The 22,186-nt window shown below is 33.7% G+C and overlaps 1 protein-coding gene across 2 annotated transcripts in view; it reads right to left on the bottom strand.

Annotated features, from left to right (window-relative positions):
• LOC110374820 (uncharacterized) overlaps positions 1 to 22,186 on the bottom strand; it is an 87,098-nt gene that overhangs the window by 13,880 nt on the left and 51,032 nt on the right. For both annotated transcript variants that reach the window (XR_002429449.3, XM_021332710.3), the window contains exons 3-4: positions 11,091 to 11,116; positions 6,260 to 6,296 (exon numbers count right to left, since the gene is read on the bottom strand). Coding sequence is in view for 1 of the 2 variants with exons in the window: in XM_021332710.3 (XP_021188385.3) it covers positions 6,260 to 6,296; positions 11,091 to 11,116 (63 nt within the window). In the remaining variant the exon portion in view is untranslated. The remainder of the gene's footprint in view (positions 1 to 6,259; positions 6,297 to 11,090; positions 11,117 to 22,186) is intronic.

The raw sequence follows: 22,186 nt of genomic DNA on the forward strand, positions 1-22,186 counted from the left end.
TTCTAGCTATAAATCATGTATCTAGTCAGACTCTATTCACCTGTACCTAATATCTGTTCATTTCGTCATTAATCAGAACAGTCTATAGTCCATTGTGTATTGAGTAGCTTCATTAAGCATAATGATTTTCACAGTGAATTTTCATTGTACTAAATCATCGTTTTTTTGTATATTCCATAATGACACAAAATAGTTCAAAGAATCAATATAAAGGCATTCCCCATATTCCCAGAAATAAGCAAATGAACATAGTGATAGTTTGTATTGCCAACCATTTTACGGCTAGATATTCCGACTCACTTTGACAAACTTGATTCAATTTTCAACCTCAGTGATTTCATTGATAGCAAGAGGAAGAGCTTATTTACTTAGAATCGATTGTAATATTTTATGAAACATGCTCTAAGTATCAGATAAGAAACCACACGAAGGACAGCTGCTAATCAGAAAAACTTAAACATTATTTCTTGCATTGAAAAGTTAATAGTTAAAATCTCCAGTGAATCAAAATAACAGGTATTTTTAGATCAGAATAAAATCACCATTCCGTGAAAAGCAGCCCCTATTTATTATACGTTCATGCTTCGATTGACCACGTCGCCGCGCGAAGATCGCATACAAATCGCTTTAGAAATAACGACCAAATAACTCACATTTAAAACGTGTAAGATTGGGGTAGAACGAAATTCTTGGAGCACATGCCATGAATACTTCAAATTATACGCATAAGTTCACAGGTATTTTTATCCTTTAGCCGTATAAATCTATTTTATTAGCGGTACATTCTTTTCGTTCCCAACCTTTGGGTAAAACGAAAAAGATATACATACCTATAGGACCTTTCAGCGTCGTAGGTCGAAAGATTGCATGAAGAAGGTTGACATAAAATGGATGTGACAAACGAAGTGATCAATTGGACATTATTCATAATTTCCGTACCGAAGGACAATTTGCCGAAAAGGGACTTGAGACATGAAATGCACATTTAGCGACTTTATGAACATCAGCTTTATATTTTTACATATTATACGAATGCTGTAAAATGTTTTCTATTTTAAGTTATTCTGCTAATACTATTTTTAGTATTTTTACCTTTTGGTCGTAAAGATAAATGTCAAAGGTGCATGAACGACTGCTATTTTTAGTTTTAAATTTTATAAAAATCGTGAACTATTTCTCCTCCACCTAAAGGTTGAATCGTACAGGACGCCTATGGCGTTAACGCCTTTGCACATTGTGTTGTGAAATGCGTCTATAAAGTATAATAAATAAATAAACGTATAAGTAAAATATGCATTGATATAAACGATACAACTTCTTCTGCACCGAGTGTTCTCTTAAAAGCATTTCCATATTGCAACTTCAAACTTCGGTGTTTTAATGATAAAATAATATCTTATGCTTTTTGAAAACTTTTCCAAGTTGTAGTGAGAATAGTAATTTATAAAATGAACAATTTGCAGGATCACATATTTAGAGTTATACCTCAGACAAGTTCTCATTCAATCAATTCAGTGGGATCATCACGAGAATTTAAATAGAATTAATTCTACGTTTAATATGGCCAAAATACAAATTATTTGGCCATTTAAAACTCGAGTACCTACCGTCACAATGCCATGCTATTTTTGGAACAAAACCTCTTCAATCTTTGAATTGAAATAGACTAAATATCTAGACACACGGCAGTGTGTCCGCCAAGTTCGAGCAAAAAAAGCGACACACCGGCCGTGGGTTATATTACACGAACCATTTCGGGCCAAATTCGACCCCCCTATAACTCAAAATCTATTTTATTTACGCATATCAAATTTCTAATATCTGTTGAGACCCCCTCACTTATCTAAAATACAAAATTTCATTAATATACCTATTGTAGGTCTTGAGATATTGACGTCAGAAAATCGCTATTTTTACTATACACTCACTGACTGACTGACTGACTCACTCATCAAAAACCTAGACCACTTCCAACGGTCGTATTGACTTGAAATTTGGCATGGAGGTAGGTCTTTATGTCAAGGTAAAGGAAAAAATCTGAAAATGGCCAAGTGTGAGTCGGTTTCAAAATAATGAAGGTATTTATACCCCTAAGGAACTAAAACGAACTAAATTTATCTATATTTATATAATATATCTTCGAATGGTCGTACCGATCTGAAATTCGTTAGAAAGGTTTGTATTTAGTCAAAGTAAAGTAAAAATCTGAAAACGGCCAAGTGTGAGTCACTTTCGAAAATAACGAATGTGTAACTTTGATCCACGAACATAATATATGATAACATGTCATGTCAGTCAGTTGGTAAATCTAGGCCATTTAGTTATTCTAGTTTATTTCTTTGTAAGAAGCATAGTGCATATTCAAAACTTAATAATAAGAAAACAATAAAATAAACAACCTTACAAAAATAAATGAAATCCCACCCAAAACAAAAATGTGAAAGACTGCCAAGTTCGATGAAATGGGAATACTTCGCCTATAAAAGAAGTGAGATCTGAATAAGTACCAAGTTCCATACACATACCTTAGTTAAAAATAGTTACTTTTTAATGATGTTACTTGGCAAGTTTTAATAGAAAATTAAATACTTGATTCATTGCGTTTAGTAGGTTTATAACAAGGTGTGTGAAAACTTGCCAAGTAACATCATTAAAAAGTAACTATTTTTAACTAAGGTATGTGTATGGAACTTGGTACTTATTCAGATCTCACTTCTTTTATAGGCGAAGTATTCCCATTTCATCGAACTTGGCAGTCTTTCACATTTTTGTTTTGGGTGGTAGAATTTACTCAGACAATAATTTAATTCTTGAAGCACGAGACGAGACCAAACACTGGAAACGCCTTCTTTACAGGAAAATGAGTAGGTAGTAGTAAGTACTATTCAAATAAAACACCTTTTACTACCTTGAATAACTTAGTAATACAAACAACCATATTTTAATTATATCTATACTGTATAAATTTTACCCCTTCTGTTTATTTAGTGAAGCCAAACTTTCTTGTTTACAACTCCAAACAAATAACACGTGTGTTTTATAACAAAAACTGATTTATTTTGCAGAAAATTTTCGAAGGAAAGTTTTTCCTGCTGTTGTGGTTACAAACTTTTCCTACTACGAAATTACAAGAAGCTGCTTATTTCAAAATACGTTACGAAACTGTTCTCAACCAAACATTGGCAATGAAATATGAAAAATGCTTTCAAATTAATGTGATATTAGTGTGATGATACTTTTACACTTTGTAGGACCTAATGTCCTCTAACAACATGAACATCCAGCTCTGGTATAATATTCATGGTCCTTGCAAGTTAACCCATAATCTAATGACAGACTTAGATCCACACCTCTATAGTATTAAGCCCAGTCTCCCTGCTACCTAGCTCTACATAAATCAGTAGTATTAATTATGTATTTCTCACAGTACACCTACTCGTATTAACGTTAAGCCGCGCTTGACCGATCACGACCCAAATGTACTGATTGTGGGCTCTTGGGAAGGGACAACACGTGTTTACACACGGTCAATCAATCATGATTGATGTATGCGTGATACCCGTGTAATGTCTATTTGGACCATAAGTTCAACAGGTGTTAGACGGTCGGTGGTAGGTGGGTTTGTTTCCAAAAGTAGGAATTAGGTTCGGTTTTTAACCTATTACTTATCATTAAATCAATTCGGACCTCTCAAGGACAACCTAGTTTTCCGCTAGTATTTTTTATTATGTAGGTAAATGTTCCAAAAAGCAACGTTCCGAAACCTTTACATTGACAGGAATTTATTAGATGCTATTCTAATTCAAATTGTATTGAATCAAGTAGGTATGTATGATATATTGAGACCACTTTAACAATATGAATATGAGATGAAAGTACGTATCGTCATGTCAATATTGCGGATATATAAAGCAGAAAGTTATTTCATATTTATCTGAAGTGTTTTGTCTATCTGACTTTATATCGGTGCGGTATTCTCTATGTTATTAGGAATATAGGAGTATGCTTTGAAGTATCGACGAATGTAATATAAAACACAGCTGTTTTTCATTTCTATATCGAGAAAATTGTACTTCATTAACTAAATAGATGACTGACGACTTCATTTTTAAATAATCTAACATTGATGCCTTACCTGACTAAAAGACAAAGGACATTGTTAAAACTGGCCTATGAACCAACACGCATGAAACATTTACTATAATTACTAGCTCTTTTAATAATATACATTACATATAATGAAATAGAACGGACACTTGTTAATTTCGAAAACATTTTAAAAAGTATTCACTTCCGTCTTTAGCTTCCATCTTGACAGTTCTATTGATTTTTGGTTCCATTTGAGACTTATTATAGGCAAAGGTATTATAACTCATACAGCCAAGTCTGTGTAACAGCACTCTTAGAGTTTGAAACAGATAAGCGTCAGTATTCTCAATACTTTATATATAATGATTTTTACTTACACAGTCCGATTAGATGTCCCGGAACCGTAATTAGCCATAATGTATCAAAAATCTCGATTGAAAGAGCTGTTTGAAACGAGCATTAATTTCGACACTGACAGTTGATGAATAATTGACAGATGACAACATTGACATTTTGACAGTTATTGCTACATACCGGATGTTTTTATTGACGATTTATTGATGATTATAACCTCAAAACCCGAAATTGTTTTCATTTTTTCAGAATTCTCATAAGTGTCCGTTGTTTTAATTTAGGTTCAATCGAATATATACATTATCTACAACCCAAAGAGTAAATACAGCTTTCTGTTGGGTCTTAGGCGAACTATGTATGGACGACGAACAATGTCCATTAATTTAGATTTCAACAACAGAACGCAGTCATCTGTATTCATGAATGTTTCATGAATAAATTAATTGAATATTTCAGTTGAGGAGCCGATTCACCTTAACTTGTTAAACGGTTGTCAGAAAATAAAAAATATCATCGAGTATTACTTGATTATCGAATCACTGTAAAAAATATTTATCCACATTTCATAAAATGGAAAATACATGTATTTAATGAACGGCTCTGCTAAAGCCTTTTCTCACACAGAAAAAAAAGTTTAAGTAGATCTGGTTGATATGTTAAAAATCTTTTTGGATAGTACTACCGAGCTTGTAATTAATGGGTATAATTTAGGCGGTCACCAAAAATATTTTAAAGACTCTAAGCTGAGGCACCAAATAAAATAAACAACTCCAAAAAAAATAAATTGACTTTATCAAAAGGGCACTAAAGTATATAATGTTATGATCCAAAAAAAATAAAATAACATCAGAAAAATCGCAAATCTCGCACAAATATTATTTTTGGTTCCCAAAATGGATTAATGGTCACCAAATTCTATCCAACTAAAAGATTAATATTACTACCAAAAATCAAAGTTAGTGACGAAAACGAATCGCTGCAAAACCGACTCCACGTAGTCTTGTCTGCCCTACCCCTAGAGTGCAATTCAAAACCGCGTAGGCGCGGAGGGGCGAGGCGGCTTGCGAGCTGAGGCGCAGGTAGTTTTAAGGCTCGCCGCTGCGGCTGAGGCTGGCCGGCGGAGCCGGCCAGCAAGCCGAAGCTGCGGTGGTGAGCGTGAAAACCATCTGCGACGATAAGCTCGCATGGGACCGCCGGAGCCCCGCAGCGCCGGAGCCGTGACAGAAGCCATGCTTGCTGCATGCGTTGCGTGCTTACATTTTAAACGCACTGAGTTACACACAAATTCATATAACAATAAATAAGCGACGTACGTTTGGGAACCCTAGTATATTAATTGGTATTTGGGAAATATTCTAGCGATCGTTAGCTTTTTTAGTCTAACAAAAATGACCAAATTAGGAGTCATGGTATTACATAATTGGTAAAATCTAAGTAGTGACAATATATAATATTTGGTCTAAAGTGTATTTTAAAGGCGTCCATATATTTTTTTAGTAGTCAATAATACGAAAAAATGGTTTTATCTAATAATATTTTTGGAAACGTTATTTGGTGACCATTTATCCATTTTGGTAACCGTTTAGAATTTTTTTGGTAGTAAAATAGGTACTTTTTTGGGTGGCGTTTAAACACAAGCCGTAATTAATTACCTCAATCTCTCTATAGCTATCATTACACGATCCTTTTAACAAAACGAGGGTCTCACCTACAGATTGGGTATTGGATAACTACCTCTACAATAAATCCACGCGTGATTAGTCACACGCTTGTTGTGTAACTATAGGTATGTAGGTATATAAAAAGGGAAACTCACCCATTTTTAGTTTTTCAAGTTGCTCCACTGGTACGTCCTGAAACAAAAAGGATTTAATGTTCAATGTTTGTAAAACTTAATACGTCATTAAGCACATGAAGTTACAGCACATCTTTTTAGTGAGAACGACCTAAGAAACATTTGATAGATGTACGTAAGACGATGTGACTGGAAATAATGATAATTTTAAGATTACGCTTACATTTATCTATACTTCATAGATGCAGGAGACATTCCAAGCCAAGCCCAAATATACCTACTTGGCAAGATGAGGATGATAGACGTAAAAGTACGTATTACTATATTATAAACGGTAAAATTACACTTCATATAAAGTACGCTATATTCAGTTCATATTTGTAGCTGCGTCCAATTAATTAGAGATGTGGTTATCAACGTTTATTTGCGCGGAGCAGTCAGGATATCGGTTTATTGTCTCCCGTAGCTGCGTGGGCTGCGTAATACCGTGCACGGGAGCCTTAATTACTAACTTCAGTACAGAAATGTTAAAGGTCACGCTGGTTAAGAGTTGTTTGTGGTTGATTTATTTTCTACTGTAGATTAATCAAGTAAATAATGCTTTATTTATGGTGTAATCGAATATTTATTTAACAGTTTATGTAAATATTGTTTTACTACTTCAATCAAAAATGAATCATTCTAATTGATCTTTAGTGTGCTGGTGATCAATCAATAGAACAGAATGTTAGAAACTGATTATCTAGAGGTACCTATAATACCTACCTATAAGTACTATTGCCCCATTTGATAAACATTGCGTTTCGAAAACATACATTATATGCAAATTCTGTTTACTTCTCTAGGTCATGATTGCATTTTATCCTATATAAAACGTCCTAGGAATCCTTTGAGAATTAAGTTAAATCTCTGGCTCTCTATTTATATGGCTGACCCTATTCCATGAAGGCTAGTGGCTACGCAACATGTGTTTCTAACCAAGGTCAACTGTCTCCCAACGGCATAGATAATAGTATTTCGAGCTTTTTATGTGACAGAGGATGGTACATATTTTATTAAAGTTGATGCGACAAATCTTTTAAAATATGGACTAAAATAACGAAATTTTGCGCTGGTGTTCGTGTAAAGGTTAACAAAGAATATCAAACCTCGAAATAATCCTGGTACTCTATCTCATAATATTACATAGATGTGATATTTACATCATGTCAGTTTCAGATATTTACATCACATAGGTACTGCCACTTTCATGTCAAAGCCGAAGCAAAAAATATTTTATCATGAAAATAAAAATTTACTAATATTAGGTAGGTATATTATTTCTTGACGCAAATTTTGGAAAAGAACACACTTCGCATTTTTTTATATTACAAATATTACAAGAATGTAATTTATACCTGTATTTTACAACAGAAATCTTTAGCTCAGGGGATAAATAATACAAAATGCCATAAGCGTGTGAAAATTAAATTCCATCTTCATCATTCTAGAAGCAAATAAGATAATTGCGAGGGCCGACGAAAACACCAAAAATATCTTTCGCTAAAGTAATATAATCCTATTTGCATGCTGCGGGAATCGCTGACTTGAATATTAAAGAGCTACTATTAGGAAGGGCCCTTTTATTTTAGGCTTTAGGGCTGTGCTTTAGGGCTTCTGTTATTAATTGTTCTTCGAGGTTATTTTTGAAAATCATATTTGAAGGTCACTTGCATCCCGGTGTATTCTGCCAAAACCCCATAAAAAGTAGCCTATTACCAACTCTAAACGATGGTTAAACGTGAACGTGTTATTTAGTTATTAAACGACTTCATGTATTTGGCCAAAATATTCACGGAGGTTGGCTGATTTTCATAAAGAGGTTTTGTTGCTGAAACTACTAAATTGATTTGAAAAATCAACCCACTGTTGGGAAGCCACACTATCCCTGGGTAAAATAGGCTATATTTTATCCCGTACGGAAAGAAGTTCCCCAGTTCGCGAGTGAAACTGCGAGATACCGTTTCTTAAAAAAAGGAAAACAGAATTAAGCTTGATCTCAGTACTCCCGAGGAAAGATAAGCGTCAAATGAAAGCACTCGTTATACTCGAAGCATTTCAAGTACTTTTGATGCAAATCGAGAAAAAATCTCCGAGCTGAAAATACCAATTCTTTTATACGATCAGTGATAATCCTCATTTTATGCGTCAATTGACTTTTTAAATGGATTCGCGTTTATTTTTGCTCACCTCTTTACTAAATGTATTTAATTTGAATATAGAAACCTTATTAGTACAATAAAAATGAGAAAAACGTTTGAGTATTAAATAAAAGTTACATATAATAAAAGAACGAATCTTTTATCACGAATTCCCAATCACAAATGTGCTATAAATAATCTTTTTAATTCATACATATTCAAATCACACGTATTGGAATCGATTCATCCAAAAATAGCCTCCCAATACCCAAAATCTGTTACATTTTATCGAGATCAATCAACCGTAACTACCCAAAGGAACAATAATTTTATTTTACCCAAAAACGTTTTTGACCTCCAACAATCTAAAATTTTTGCATACCAAATTAAATCCGCGGCGATAAGGACTAACGTTTTATTCAACCATTGAAATAATCCATTCAAAGTAAGTATTAGGCAAACCATAAATGTTAATAGAACGAAAGCAAACAAAACACGAGGTCTCCGATTAACCTTTAAAAAAACGACGAGTAAGATTTTTATTTACCTACTTCTGTGAAAGGTGAAAGCTATTTCAGCTTTTAGATTTTTTTCATCTCCTAACAATGTGGTCTTAAACAATGCTATTGTTATTACACTTTTTCTTCGTCCGTATCTCTGCAGCCATTTAAAAATTGTTTATTAGCGCTTAAACCGACTATTAATGTAGTTATTTTTGGAATAGGTACGAGTACCAGACAGGTCGTGCACACGTAGGTTTGAAGTGCTTATGTGTTCACAGAGTGGAAAAACGATCGGCATAATGAAGGTAAAATATCTCCTTTCGCACGCCCTATGTACCCATTTTTATTACGATTTTTTTCGCCGTGAAAGTAAGACTGACCCTTTGTTACTTATATATTTTTCGATTAGTTGTTTATACTATAAACATATATATATATATATAGGACTATAAGAATATAATTCCACGAAGGACGACCAACTTATGTGCCAAAGTTGAATTATCTAACTTTCTATGTAAAACACTTCAGTATGTAAACAACTAGTTGTGGCAGTCTCGTTAGCTTGCCTGACTCATACAAATACAATTTCATGTTCAAGTAAATACAGCGTGGGTGTATAAAAATGTATGCAATGTGCTAACTTCTAGGTAAACAAGCTTAGGGGGTTTACATAAAAATATTATCTACCTACAGAATGTACTGCTGGCTTTACACGGATGGTAAATGCAATTACCCGTAACAAGGGTAGGCATAATTACCAGACGGCTTTATTCCCTTGACGTAAGAGCGTGTATTGTTTAGCATGGCACGTCGTAAATTAAGAATATTCTAGCTGCTATAAATAGTCGCAGATAAACTTGGCTTAGTATCATAATATTCTGGATATAGGTAGGTATATACGCCATCGTTACCTTAGGGTTTAATTGCACTCCAAGGAATCACTATTCGAAAATTTCACTATGCTGCTTAGACTAAAAAGTACTAAGTACTAATTAGGAAGAAATACTGAGCAAGTTTCAATTGACATTTCTTAGGGATATGATCAAATCAAAATTAAATAGACGCAAAAAATCCACCCCATAGCAATGGTTTGCAAAAAGGTATTCAAAATATGTTGGTTAAATTATATCAAAAATCTGTAAAGAGCCTAGATTTCTTGCTCTCAAGTACCTACGTTCATTCTATCTCAGACTATGAATTATTCAGAACGTATCCTCAAAATGGATAACGTTGAGATTTTTTGTGAGTTATTAAAAAGCTTGCTTCAAGAGATTATATGTGGATATAAAAAATCTGTGCTTAGTTATAGTTGACTGGGCAACCCCGTACCCCTAGGTAAGAATGGTTGTCAGATTTACTGGACTACCCGTAACGACTGCCAAAGATATTCAAATGACAGCAGGGTCGTAATTGTAAGAAGGTATAAACATTACTTTTAATATCTACCCTGCACTGTAATAAAATGAATAGCGGAAGATAAACAAAGAGTTTTCACATGTATACTTAAATTACTAGTAGAACACACACATTCACATTGTGTAGATTGTCCTCAAAGGTACAATTATCGTTTATTGCACAAATGCTTGCAGCTGTTTTTCACGTCTTCGAAGATCCCAAAAGGGAATCGGCGCGCGAACAGTAAGTGACAGAAAAACAGCTGATTTTCCTCTACCTGACTTCGAGATATATTTTTATTCGACTTAATAGAGAGGATTTTATGGGCTTTATATTATAGGAGATAATTTATTGGAGAGAGATTATCAAGAGATTTTACATCGCCCCGGTCTTCAGTAAATCAATAAGTTCTGGAATTTCTGCGATATAAATCTTAATAAAAAACTACAAAGTATCTTAACCATAACTCATTAATCTTAGAAAATGACGTTCGAAATAAAAAATCTTTTATTAAAAATAAAATAGCGCAAGTAAATCGAATTTCAAATAAATCTCTATTTATAAATTGTTATGCTCATAGGAGAAAATATTTTTATTCTAACTAGAAATTAGATTCGCAGAAATCGAGACATACTTCGTCTCTATGATATTTAAAAATTCTGATGTAAATATAGTCAGCAATATTATTGAAGTTAGGTCTCTCTTGAGTATAGTGCCTCGTGGAGGAATATTTTAATATTGGATGTAATGTATAAAGTGAAGGATGCTACTTACCGATTTGCCGCTCGATCCGTCATTGCCTGAAACATAACAGAAAGCAACTATTAGATAACGTTTTATTTAAACATTGAAAACAACAGATGTCTAGCAAGGTGCTAGTAACAGGTAAAATACATGAAATTCCAAGAAGTCCTGAGATGAAATCCTCTATTATTCAGGATCAATTTTAAGTAAAAATGCGACACGTTTTCCACCGACCTTTTCTTGTAGAAAGGTCGCATATAACACTATTTTCCATAACGTATCTAGTTATTTGTTTTATAATTATAGACTTTGTTTTGATGCGTGTAAGGTTTCCAGTTGGTTGCGCTTGTGAGTCCCGTCTTCGCGGTCCACCGCACATTTAGGACGTAAGCTTTGATCGTACACGCGACACTAACTTTCAAATAGTTTGATATCATATTCTATTAATTATTAAGTAGACTGGTTTTATGAAGAACATTGACGATGCAGGTAAAAAGGACAGACAGCTGTGAGACTGAAAATTGCTATGATATATCTAGTCATTTAGCAGTCAACCTCATCATCATCTCCCTAGCCTTTTCCCTACCATGTTGGGGTTGGCTTCCAGTCTTACCGGATGCGGCTGAATTACCAGTGTTTTACAAGGAGCGACTGCATCCAGCATTCAACCTATGTACATTTTTCGGAAGCGAATTTAGTGTCTCTTTTAAGACGAGAGAATATTTTCGCCACCGCTACTGAGTACTCAACTAAGCTAAGTACTATAACTTTCTTTACTTCAATAAATACTTAAGGTTACTGTTATCCCTGAAGCTTTGGCGCTAATAATGCGTGGGTGTTGTTATTGTGTTTCTGTTAAGTAATCTATTTATCGGCGTCTACGCTTATACCTAATAGACGCCTGTGGGAGCCGGCGCGCCATGAACTAAAATATTTTTTTGTTGGTCAATTTACTTAGTGTTATTGGAAATGTCTGCAGTTTTGGCAGTATGAGGAAAACATAGGATAATTATTACCTACGTAAAAAGGTTTCTCTAGACTATCTATTTTTTATATAATCTGTATCGAAGGTAATGTACCAGAATATTGTCTTGACAACCGATGTAGCAGAAATTATACTCCATCTGTCGGTCCCATTACTTTGACAAGGGTCTTCCTTCCGAACTCTTTTTTTTCTTGTCTAACTTTTCGTGATCTTTGTAAGACTGTTCGGTTCCGCATTCACAACAAATCAAGACAAGGCAACTGTATTTATCAATGAGTACATATTTGTTGGGGTAGTATGCTTAATGTATGTAATCTCTTATGGCTCAGCTGTATCAAATATAGGTCAATTTCACACTGGGTTAACATAATTGGAGCAAGGGTAATAGCTAGTGTTTTCATGCCGGGTAAACATGTTGTGTAATTTTATGAAAATATAAAACTATAACTATATTGAATTACCCTCATTACATTTTACCTATCGTCTTGGTCTTATCTACAACTGCCACTGCAGGGAAATGGTAAAGGCTCTATGCCTATCTTTAAAGCTAATTAAATTAACGAAAGCCGCAAGTTATAAGATCTACTATATATTTTTTATGACTTATCTATATATTCGTTTTCAACTCGATAAGTATTTATTTCATTTCTATCTTACGACACAACCACAGACTTAGAAGCATACAGAATTAAACAGTAGAATCTAGACACACGGCAGTGTGTCCGCCAAGTTCGAGCAAAAAAAGCGACACACCGGCCGTGGGTTATATTACACGAACCATTTCGGGCCAAATTCGACCCCCCTGTAACTCAAAATCTATTTTATTTACGCATATCAAATTTCTAGTATCTGTTGAGACCCCCTCACTTATCTAAAATACAAAATTTCATTAATATACCTATTGTAGGTCTTGAGATATTGACGTCAGAAAATCGCTATTTTTACTATACACTCACTGACTGACTGATTCACTGACTCACTCATCAAAAACCTAGACCACTTCCAATGGTCGTATTGACTTGAAATTTGGCATGGAGGTAGGTCTTTATGTCAAGGTAAAGGGAAAAATCTGAAAATGGCCAAGTGTGAGTCGGTTTCAAAATAATGAAGGTGTTTTATACTCGGTGTAAATTTATACCCCTAAGGAACTAAAACGAACTAATTTTATCTGTATTTATATAATATATCTTCGAATGGTACAAAGGTTTGTATTTAGTCAAAGTAAAGTAAAAATCTAAAAACGGCCAAGTGTGAATCACTTTCGAAAATAACGAATGTGTAACTTTGATCCACGAACATAATATGAGATAACATGTCATGTCAGTCAGTTGGTAAATCTAGTCCATTTAGTTAATCTAGTTCATTTCTTTGTAAGAAACATAGTGCATATTAAAAAATCTTAAAGAAAGTACAAATGAGACATTTCTTTAACTAACTTCATCATAAGAAAAAAATAAAATAAACAACCTTACAAAAATAAATGAAATCCCACCCAAAACAAAAATGTGAAAGACTGCCAAGTTCGATAATATGGGAATGCTTCGCCTATAAAAGAAGTGAGATCTGAATAAGTACCAAGTTCCATACACATACCTCAGTTAAAAATAGTTGCTTTTTAATGATGTTACTTGGCAAGTTTTAATAGAAAATTAAATACTTGATTCATTGCGTTTAGTAGGTTTATAACAAGGTGTATGAAAACTTGCCAAGTTACATCATTAAAAAGCAACTATTTTTAACTGAGGTATGTGTATGGAACTTGGTACTTATTCAGATCTCACTTCTTTTATAGGCGAAGCATTCCCATATTATCGAACTTGGCAGTCTTTCACATTTTTGTTTTGGGTGGGATAACAATTTACTGTGTCTCTGTCGAAATGTAGTAGGTAGTTCTCTGTCGTCACATACAACTACATAATACTGAAGCCGCAAATAAATGTCTGCTAGTCTGACGGTAATGAAATTAGTGTCAGATACTGGTGTCGAAATTTCACAGTTCGTGAAATGGCTCTGGTGATGTAAGTGGGTTTAGACTGAATTACACGCAAGTTTATATACGAGTAGTATAAAATGTAACTGTGTAAACGAATGTTTGTTCTTTTTGTTATTTTAAAATGTTGCTGTTTTAGTATAATACAAAAGTTACTCAGTTCGCTGAATAACTGTGCTGGCTAAGCACTGAAACGATTAACAAAATTATATTACGTTATTAACTTATTATCATTTCATTAGTTATGCTGACCTTAAACTATTAGCAGCCAAGGATATATTCAAGCGCCTTGTTGACATTTGCCGTGATCCAAGGGCTGGCTTTTATTTCGCATCCTACGTGGCAATGCTGCCAGCATTCTGGGTAAGGGGTAAGGCAAATCGAGTGATAGCAATGAGGACCAATTTTTTTATGCGCTTTAAGGCTTACAGATTTTGTTTATATTAAAAAAAACATGTCCCGATATTGCTCGTTATCATTATAGGTACCTCTAACTGTAATACCAACTAGTTTCAATATTCCTTCCATTATATCCATTGTGAGAGTCCTAAATACACACCTGTAGAAATTATAAGACCTGACAAACATACCTACCTACATATTTAATTCCCACTTTGTTAAGTAATATAACTAAAATGAGATACCTAAATGAATGCTTTGATTTTTGACCTGTAAAAGTAAATTAGGTTAATTATGTATTTTTACTTTAATTAAAACGTCTGAAGTACCTACTTCATTTCAAGTAGTTAATTAAAGTTTATTTTGTACAACTTATAAAGAATTTAAAATAAGCTGATTCGTTTTGCGACGTTTATTTATTCTATTAATGAGCAGTTTTCCTGTTGAATACTGGGGTACCAGTCTAGCACATTTCAACTTGGTCAATGTTTTGCTGAGTTATCATGTCTAAGAAATAGAGCTGAGAAAACACTTGCTCAGAGTACATTATTTTATTATACTACAAGTTTATATAAAGTGGATTTTTTTTTAATTTTTATCCTTGGCTTAAGGAATTTACTGAACCTATTAGAAACATTCTTTCACTGTCAGAAAGCTGAACTCTTCCCGAGTAGTATAGCCTATATTTTATCCCGGTGCCCGTAGTTTCCATTGAACGCAGGTGAAATTACGGGAAAACTTACTCCTTAATAAAAAAAAAGATATAAGTATTCCTTCCTGGAACCAAAGTAACAGGATACATTCCTGAATCAAACTTATTCGCAATTAGTTAGCAAACTTTCCGAGCAGAATTCTTCTGAAAAACAATACGTCTTCATTGACCTACAGGGAGTTTTATTGCAAATGTTAGAAGGATAAATATAAAGTTTCGTAGTAGTTGTTACAAATAGTAGCTCCACAAGTTGGGCAATTGAGCTGAAAGCTGTTCTCACATATAAATGAGGAAATTAGGTGTTTCTGTATTGTGTGTGTGTGTCGGCGGAGTGTGTTTGAGATTTAATGCTTGATTTACAAGCTAGCATGCAGTGAAACTAGTTTTGATATGCTGATTCAGTGAGAGTTTTTGTTTTGGACTTCGGGTTGTCTGTGTTTTTAATTGATAAAAAATGCATACTTATCATTGTCATGAATTATTTTCTGATTATAAAAGTGTCGTTTCTGTAATAACGTCATTCTTATCAAACGTTACTATTACCTGTAATGTTATTCAATCTAATTTCTGAAATACAAAAAATAAAAGAGTTTATTTAATCAGCACCTAAACAGGTAAGAATGTGCCCTAACTAATTCGTATTTACTTAACATCTTTCAGGGCCACGGAACATTAATTTCATTAGCCATCAGACGCAGAAGGCAGTCAGCTGCAAATAGCACAGACCGGATGTTAGCACAGATATTACCGAGATTGCGCCACTACGCCATTTCCGGTGCGAGAAGCCTTACAAATAGTTCATAGTATTAGTTACTAGCTGGTGCCCGCGACTTCGTCTGCGCAGGTTTAGTATTTCGAACAATATGTTTACAAATTGTAGCCTATGTGTTATTCTGATGTATAAGCTATATTATTGTAAAGTTTCATTAAAATCCATTCAGTAGTTTTTGCGTGAAAGAGTAACAAACATCCATACATCCATACATCCATACATACAAACTTTCGCGTTTATAATATTAGTAGGATATCGAGGTAGTGTTTGCGGAGAAAGTTACGTGAACAGTAACAAAGTTATGTTTTACTACCTTGACATTCATGACTTACAATTATAAAGTTAAATGTTCCGAAGCGGTTAAAATAGTTATTAGTTTAAACGGAACAATGAAGTGTTTGAAAGTTGTTCTATCGGTAGGTGGGTTCATTAAAATGCTAATAGCTTTAGTGGGTGTTATATTACGAAGCTCCATAAGCTTAGCCTTAGCCATTTTTACAGATATTATTTTAAAAATACTTCGGCCAGTTTCATTCCATCAAAAGCCTTTGCTTTTCATCAAAAACATTATAAATAGACAGGACGCCCAAAAGCCAGTAATACAAAGATTAAAAATAGCTCATTCAAGCATTCCTCTCACAAAAATTCAGACATTCTTACAATATGATCTTCCATTCATCTGAATGAAAACATGATCCATAATGTATATCTTTGGTAGTATGTTACATATGACCGTATTTAATCAAAACGAGGCAGCAACTGCACAATAACAAGCACTAGACTATAAATCATCAACATGCAAAATCGCTGAAATCATAATAAGCTGAAAGTACCAGCAACTACTTAACACGTTAGCATTCCTCGTCCTGTTCACGATGACACTAATTAGCATAATCATATCAGCAGCAGACGCGACCGCGGGTCTTTGACCAGATAATGGCTTATATAAAACCTCAGATAGTAACCTGAGCTTTAGTTCAAAATTAGACCCTGAAAGTGTCTAGTCATTCTAGTAATCATTATAGAGAGTGACGAGCGAATCTTTAGTTTGAATCGAAGAAAATTGCATAAAACATATGTGGTATAAATAGTTTGAAATTTAAGTCGATAAAGTTATTGGAAATGGTGGAATTTAGAGAATTTGTGGAAATATAAATATCTAGCAGAATTTTCACTTGGTGATGCGGTTGTGAGGTATTACAAGCTAGCCACCACTAATTATAATTATGTCGACGATATTAAGTTTTGATCAATTGCAAATCTACAGGGCACATTGATGATTACGTGCGATAGCAACTCATAAGAGAAATAATATGTATCTTTATTACCAGAAGCAAGTTCGTGAGAACCCTTCGTCCATTCACACCACGAAAATTCGTGCTTTACTCATATTCTTCTCGTCTAAATATAGAATGACACGACACAAAAGGGACAGGCATACGAGCACTTATTTTTCGTCAATTGTTTTACAGTATCGAGGTCGCAAGTGAAAAGGTTATTATGTCAAACATAAGTGAACGTAGGTAATATCATTTTACCAAAATTGTGTAAAATGTGACACTGCGTAGGAGCTTTGCGAAACGAAACGTAATTCCCACAGAGGACAATTTACAAAAGAAGCGTGGGTGGACATTTCATAAAAATTAGTTGTTGTTTCCTTAACAACGTCGTAAGCAAAAGTAATTTCGACACGAAACATCGGAATGTTAATATTAATTTATTGTGGATATCACGAGGGAGCTTATTTTTTGTGGAAACGTTGCAAGTAATATTTATTGTCTCACATTTTTGTTTCTCGATATCTACGTATATATCTATAGCTTTCGGTTATTCTTCCATTTCCAAAGATTTTTATAATTTGAATTCAGTCTAATGTGAATAACTAATTTAAGGTTAAGTTATTTTAACCATTATGCATGACTTTCAAAAATAGACCACACAGACTTGCGTTTAAAACGTACCTTTCAGAAAAAACGTCGGCCCCTTGGCAACTTTACAAAGAAATGCAAATACACAACATAACTCTAACAATTTACATAAAGTTATATGGGTACCCACTTATTTAAAATTATTTACATGTAAAAAGAGAAGATTTATTAAAATCCTTGCTAAAATGAAACGGGTGTGTGTTCACACGCTTTCTGACTGAGGTCATAAAGGTTGTGTACCTAACCCTTTGGTGAAATTTATAATTAAAGGTCTCACCTATCTGACCGAAATATCACGAAGAAAAAACATAAATATTAATTAGCATTAATAGGATTATACTTGATGTACGACTGCTATAACTCCTGTATTGTACTTGAAACCCAATGAAGTTTAACACTTTGGTAGCCATGATATGAACCCATGCATTGTACACTTCTGTGTAGGTCGGATAGATAATAATTTAGCCTAATTCATCAGCACCAATAACAAATTATGGAAAATAGTATGGTTCGCATCAGTAATTTTAATTAGGTCTAACTTCGTCAAAATGCCTAGAATACTAATTATAGACACGTCTAATACAAAAAAAGAAAACTAAAACAGTTTGACAGTTATCTTTTAGTCTAAAAGAAGATCTACTGGACGTAGTAATTTTTACAAGTATTTACTCTGTATCTTTCTAGGTCACTCGAGATGATCGCTGCTTTATTTTTTCAACAAAATACCATGTCTGTGCTGAGTGAAATTGTCGAAATTGATGAAACGTAATACATAGCACGAATTAATTTATACATATAGGTAAACTGTACAGCCATAAACAGCGATGTTATTTCCTGAACAACAAAATATCAGTAGGCTTGTTAACCTCGCTTGAACAAAACAGTATTAGGTACTTGTTCGGGAAATAAATTACCGAAAATTAAGATTCCTTTCAGAATATTTAGGAATTTTATAAAAATTATTTATTTATTAATCCGATGTTCTGATGTTTCACCTCAACTCTGAGCGACGAACAATTTACTTTATTGACTTCAATTTATTTTGTTATAGGTACCTACGTATAATATCAGAAAGGTTCTTCATTGAGTTAAATTCAGTAAAAGCAAGCAATTAAGGGTATAAAAGTGCATTATTTCGTTATTTCAAAAGTTAGTTATTCTTCTCTTTCAATATAAAAGGAAACTTTGTACTTCCTTTTTGACTTTTTTACTATGTACTTAAAATATTCGTTCAAAATACTGATCTCCTGAAAATGCTTTCGAAAGGATTTACTCAAAACCGCTTTAACCTTTTCAAAAACAGTTTATTGTCGAAAAGGTGTCGAACAACTCTAAACTTTAAATCCCTTGTCGGATGAGCATTTGGATAAATTGTTATTTAATAAGCTCTGGTATTTTAGAGGTAAATATTCCATTTTAAGGCCGTCCACGACTTTAACACTAAAGTTAGAAACAAAATACCCGACTGCACACTAAAAAAAGAGTAAAACAAGCCCCACAATAATATTGATCAATCAAATGCTAAAAACTAATTATGTAATACCGTTTAAACAATACCTATATTAAAATACACTACAATATGTGTTCGTAATCGATAGTTAAATAAACAGAAACTTATTTTGAATACAAATTTACTGAATATAATTTATAAATATTGATGGAAAGCATCGCAGGCGGGGACCAACAGAGGCTTATTTATAGTCATTTCGGTTGTGCACCATTTAGCAGAATTTTCGTTGGTGGCGGTCAAGGTGGTCCCCGCCTGCGATGCTTTCCATCAATATTTATAAATTATATTCAGTAAATTTGTATTCAAAATAAGTTTCTGTTTATTTAACTATCGATTACGAACACATATTGTAGTGTATTTTAATATAGGTATTGTTTAATATAGGTATTTTAATATGGGTATTTTGGTTTTTTAATAATAATTCTTTTATTTATAACTTTTTAGCTGTTTTTATTTAACGAAAATGTTGTAGATGTAGAAGACTATGTACCTTACTTTACCTTACTTTACCTTATGCGTGTGCCCGCATTCGGGCTGTATACTCGAGCATATCCCCCTCCGCACCGCGCCGCGCGCCGCATGCCAGGCCACGCCCTATCTTTTTGCTTGCTAACGCATGAGTTGCTTTGCGTTGACGCAGAATTAACATGTTCCCGTGGGAATTTTGAGAAAAAACGTATCCTATATTAATTACTACCGCATACATATTTTTTTAAAGGGAAATTTAGAAAAAATATCCCGTGGGACTTTTAGGATAAAATGTATCCTATGACACTCCCGTGATCAAGACAAATCTAACGATACCTCATACATCAAAATCCATCAAGCCGTTTAGGCTACAGGAGGTCACAAAGGAACAGACATACATACATACTTACATACACTCGAAAAACATTACCCTCCTTCTTTGGCAGTCGGGTAAAAATGGCTTTCTGCCAGCATTTGTTTTACTTTATTATAATTTCAAAAGCAAGCTTTTACATGTACTTCAACAAATTGCTGGTCAAACGAGTTCAAAACATTTTAAAACTTAGTTTTTATGTTTTGATAATTCCAGTTTTATTGTTATTTTTTGCATTCGCAAATTGTGCACTTAAATGTTAAAACTATTTCTGAGCTTTACTTTAATTTTATATTTCTCGTATATTTGTGGTTGCAAGGGTTTTTATTTTGCATACGTTTAGACGTCACAGTATCTAAATCTATGTTTCTCAAATGAGAATCTATTCGAATATCTACAACATAAAAAAAAACTATTTTCACTGAACTGTTTCCACTAACATCATAGAAAAGCTGGAATGCTTTCTATGATGTTTTTTTTTTATTCATTGTAGTTTCCAAATTATAATTACCATATTTTGTAAGTATACAATACTTAGCATTTGTAATCTAAAAACTCCTGACATTTCGAATTACTTCCAAAAGTTTTGTGCAACCAACCAAGTGTAAGATGATTCACTTATCAAACATTAGGTATTGGACAAAAGAAGCTGCGATATTAAGACAAATGGAATTGTACCTTATCTATTTGAAGCAGTCCAACATTCATTTATCTGCGATGGAAAAAACAGATTGTGTGATGTTGATTATTCTGAGACGAAAGCTCTTGCGGCTTTTCTCTCAGAACCGTAAAATAACAACGAATATATTTTAGCCTTCATTTTTTTCAGTATAATTCTTCAAGCTTCAGGTTATCATGCAAAATAAACGTTGTGGATTTCATGGTTGATAACAATTAGACACTGTCCAGAGAGTTACAAGGTAGGTAAATGAAAACATATCTAGGTCATGTAAAAAGATCTGAAATTGAAAGTGGACATGCGAATAATCCTTGAATAGGTCATGGCAAAAGTTGCTATATTCTAACTTTATATTATTTTAGAGATACTTCATCAATTTTGTTGCACTATATTTTCTGATAGACTCAAGAAAGTAATACCCAAGACTATATAACTTCGGACGTGTAATATAATCAGGAAGAGCACTCCCAAATATGGAATGAATAGGAACGTGCAACGGCTACAAACAAAAGCGTAAACCAAACATAATGTTTGAGCAAGATGACGAAATATCCCTTTCAGAGAGAAAGCCTTGGGGCGACCAAAAAGTGTCCTGTTTCACAGTCTTCCTTGAAAATATATTTGTTTTACGTTTTCACGTCTTACGTACGTGATGACAACCTTGTTTGAACGGCCAAGCTGAAAAAATGTGTACAATCTCAATATGTCAGATTTTCCAACGCGAATATTGACCCATGAAGAGATAAGATTTAAAAATATCAGTTCTGAACCCAAACAGACCAATTTACTATTTATTTATCAATATTAAATTCTGCTGAGATGTCTTTTGGAAGCGTTCTATCCATTCTCACGCGTAGAAAAGCACGAATTCTCAAAAATCAAACCATCTGGAAAAGCGAAATAACTTTTCCTCAAAGACATCATATGCGCAATTTAGTTCAAAGCACGTTTTTACCCAAACTGGAAGTAATAACTACATAAATTATAGCAGGATCTTTTTGTAACAGAATACAATTTAGATTTTTTGGGAGTAAGCTCAATTTCTTATTTTGTACAAAGGAGAAAAAAATATCGCGCCCATTTCTTTCCGAACTTTTTTCCAATTACTCAAGACGGTGTCATTTTATTCGGTAACAGTTGTCGCTTACACTTACCATCTCAAGGTTGACCTTGGACAGTCAAATTAATCCATGATGAACACAACACGATAACACGTTTCAAGTGTTGTATGAACAGATAGGTAGGTACCCACCTGAGTTTCGCTACCTATATGGAGTGATAGTCATATTATAATTTTTGTTACTCATGTC

The sequence above is a fragment of the Helicoverpa armigera genome, chromosome 12 (genome assembly GCF_030705265.1).
Source record: "Helicoverpa armigera isolate CAAS_96S chromosome 12, ASM3070526v1, whole genome shotgun sequence".
In the NCBI taxonomy this organism is placed as follows: domain Eukaryota; kingdom Metazoa; phylum Arthropoda; class Insecta; order Lepidoptera; family Noctuidae; genus Helicoverpa; species Helicoverpa armigera.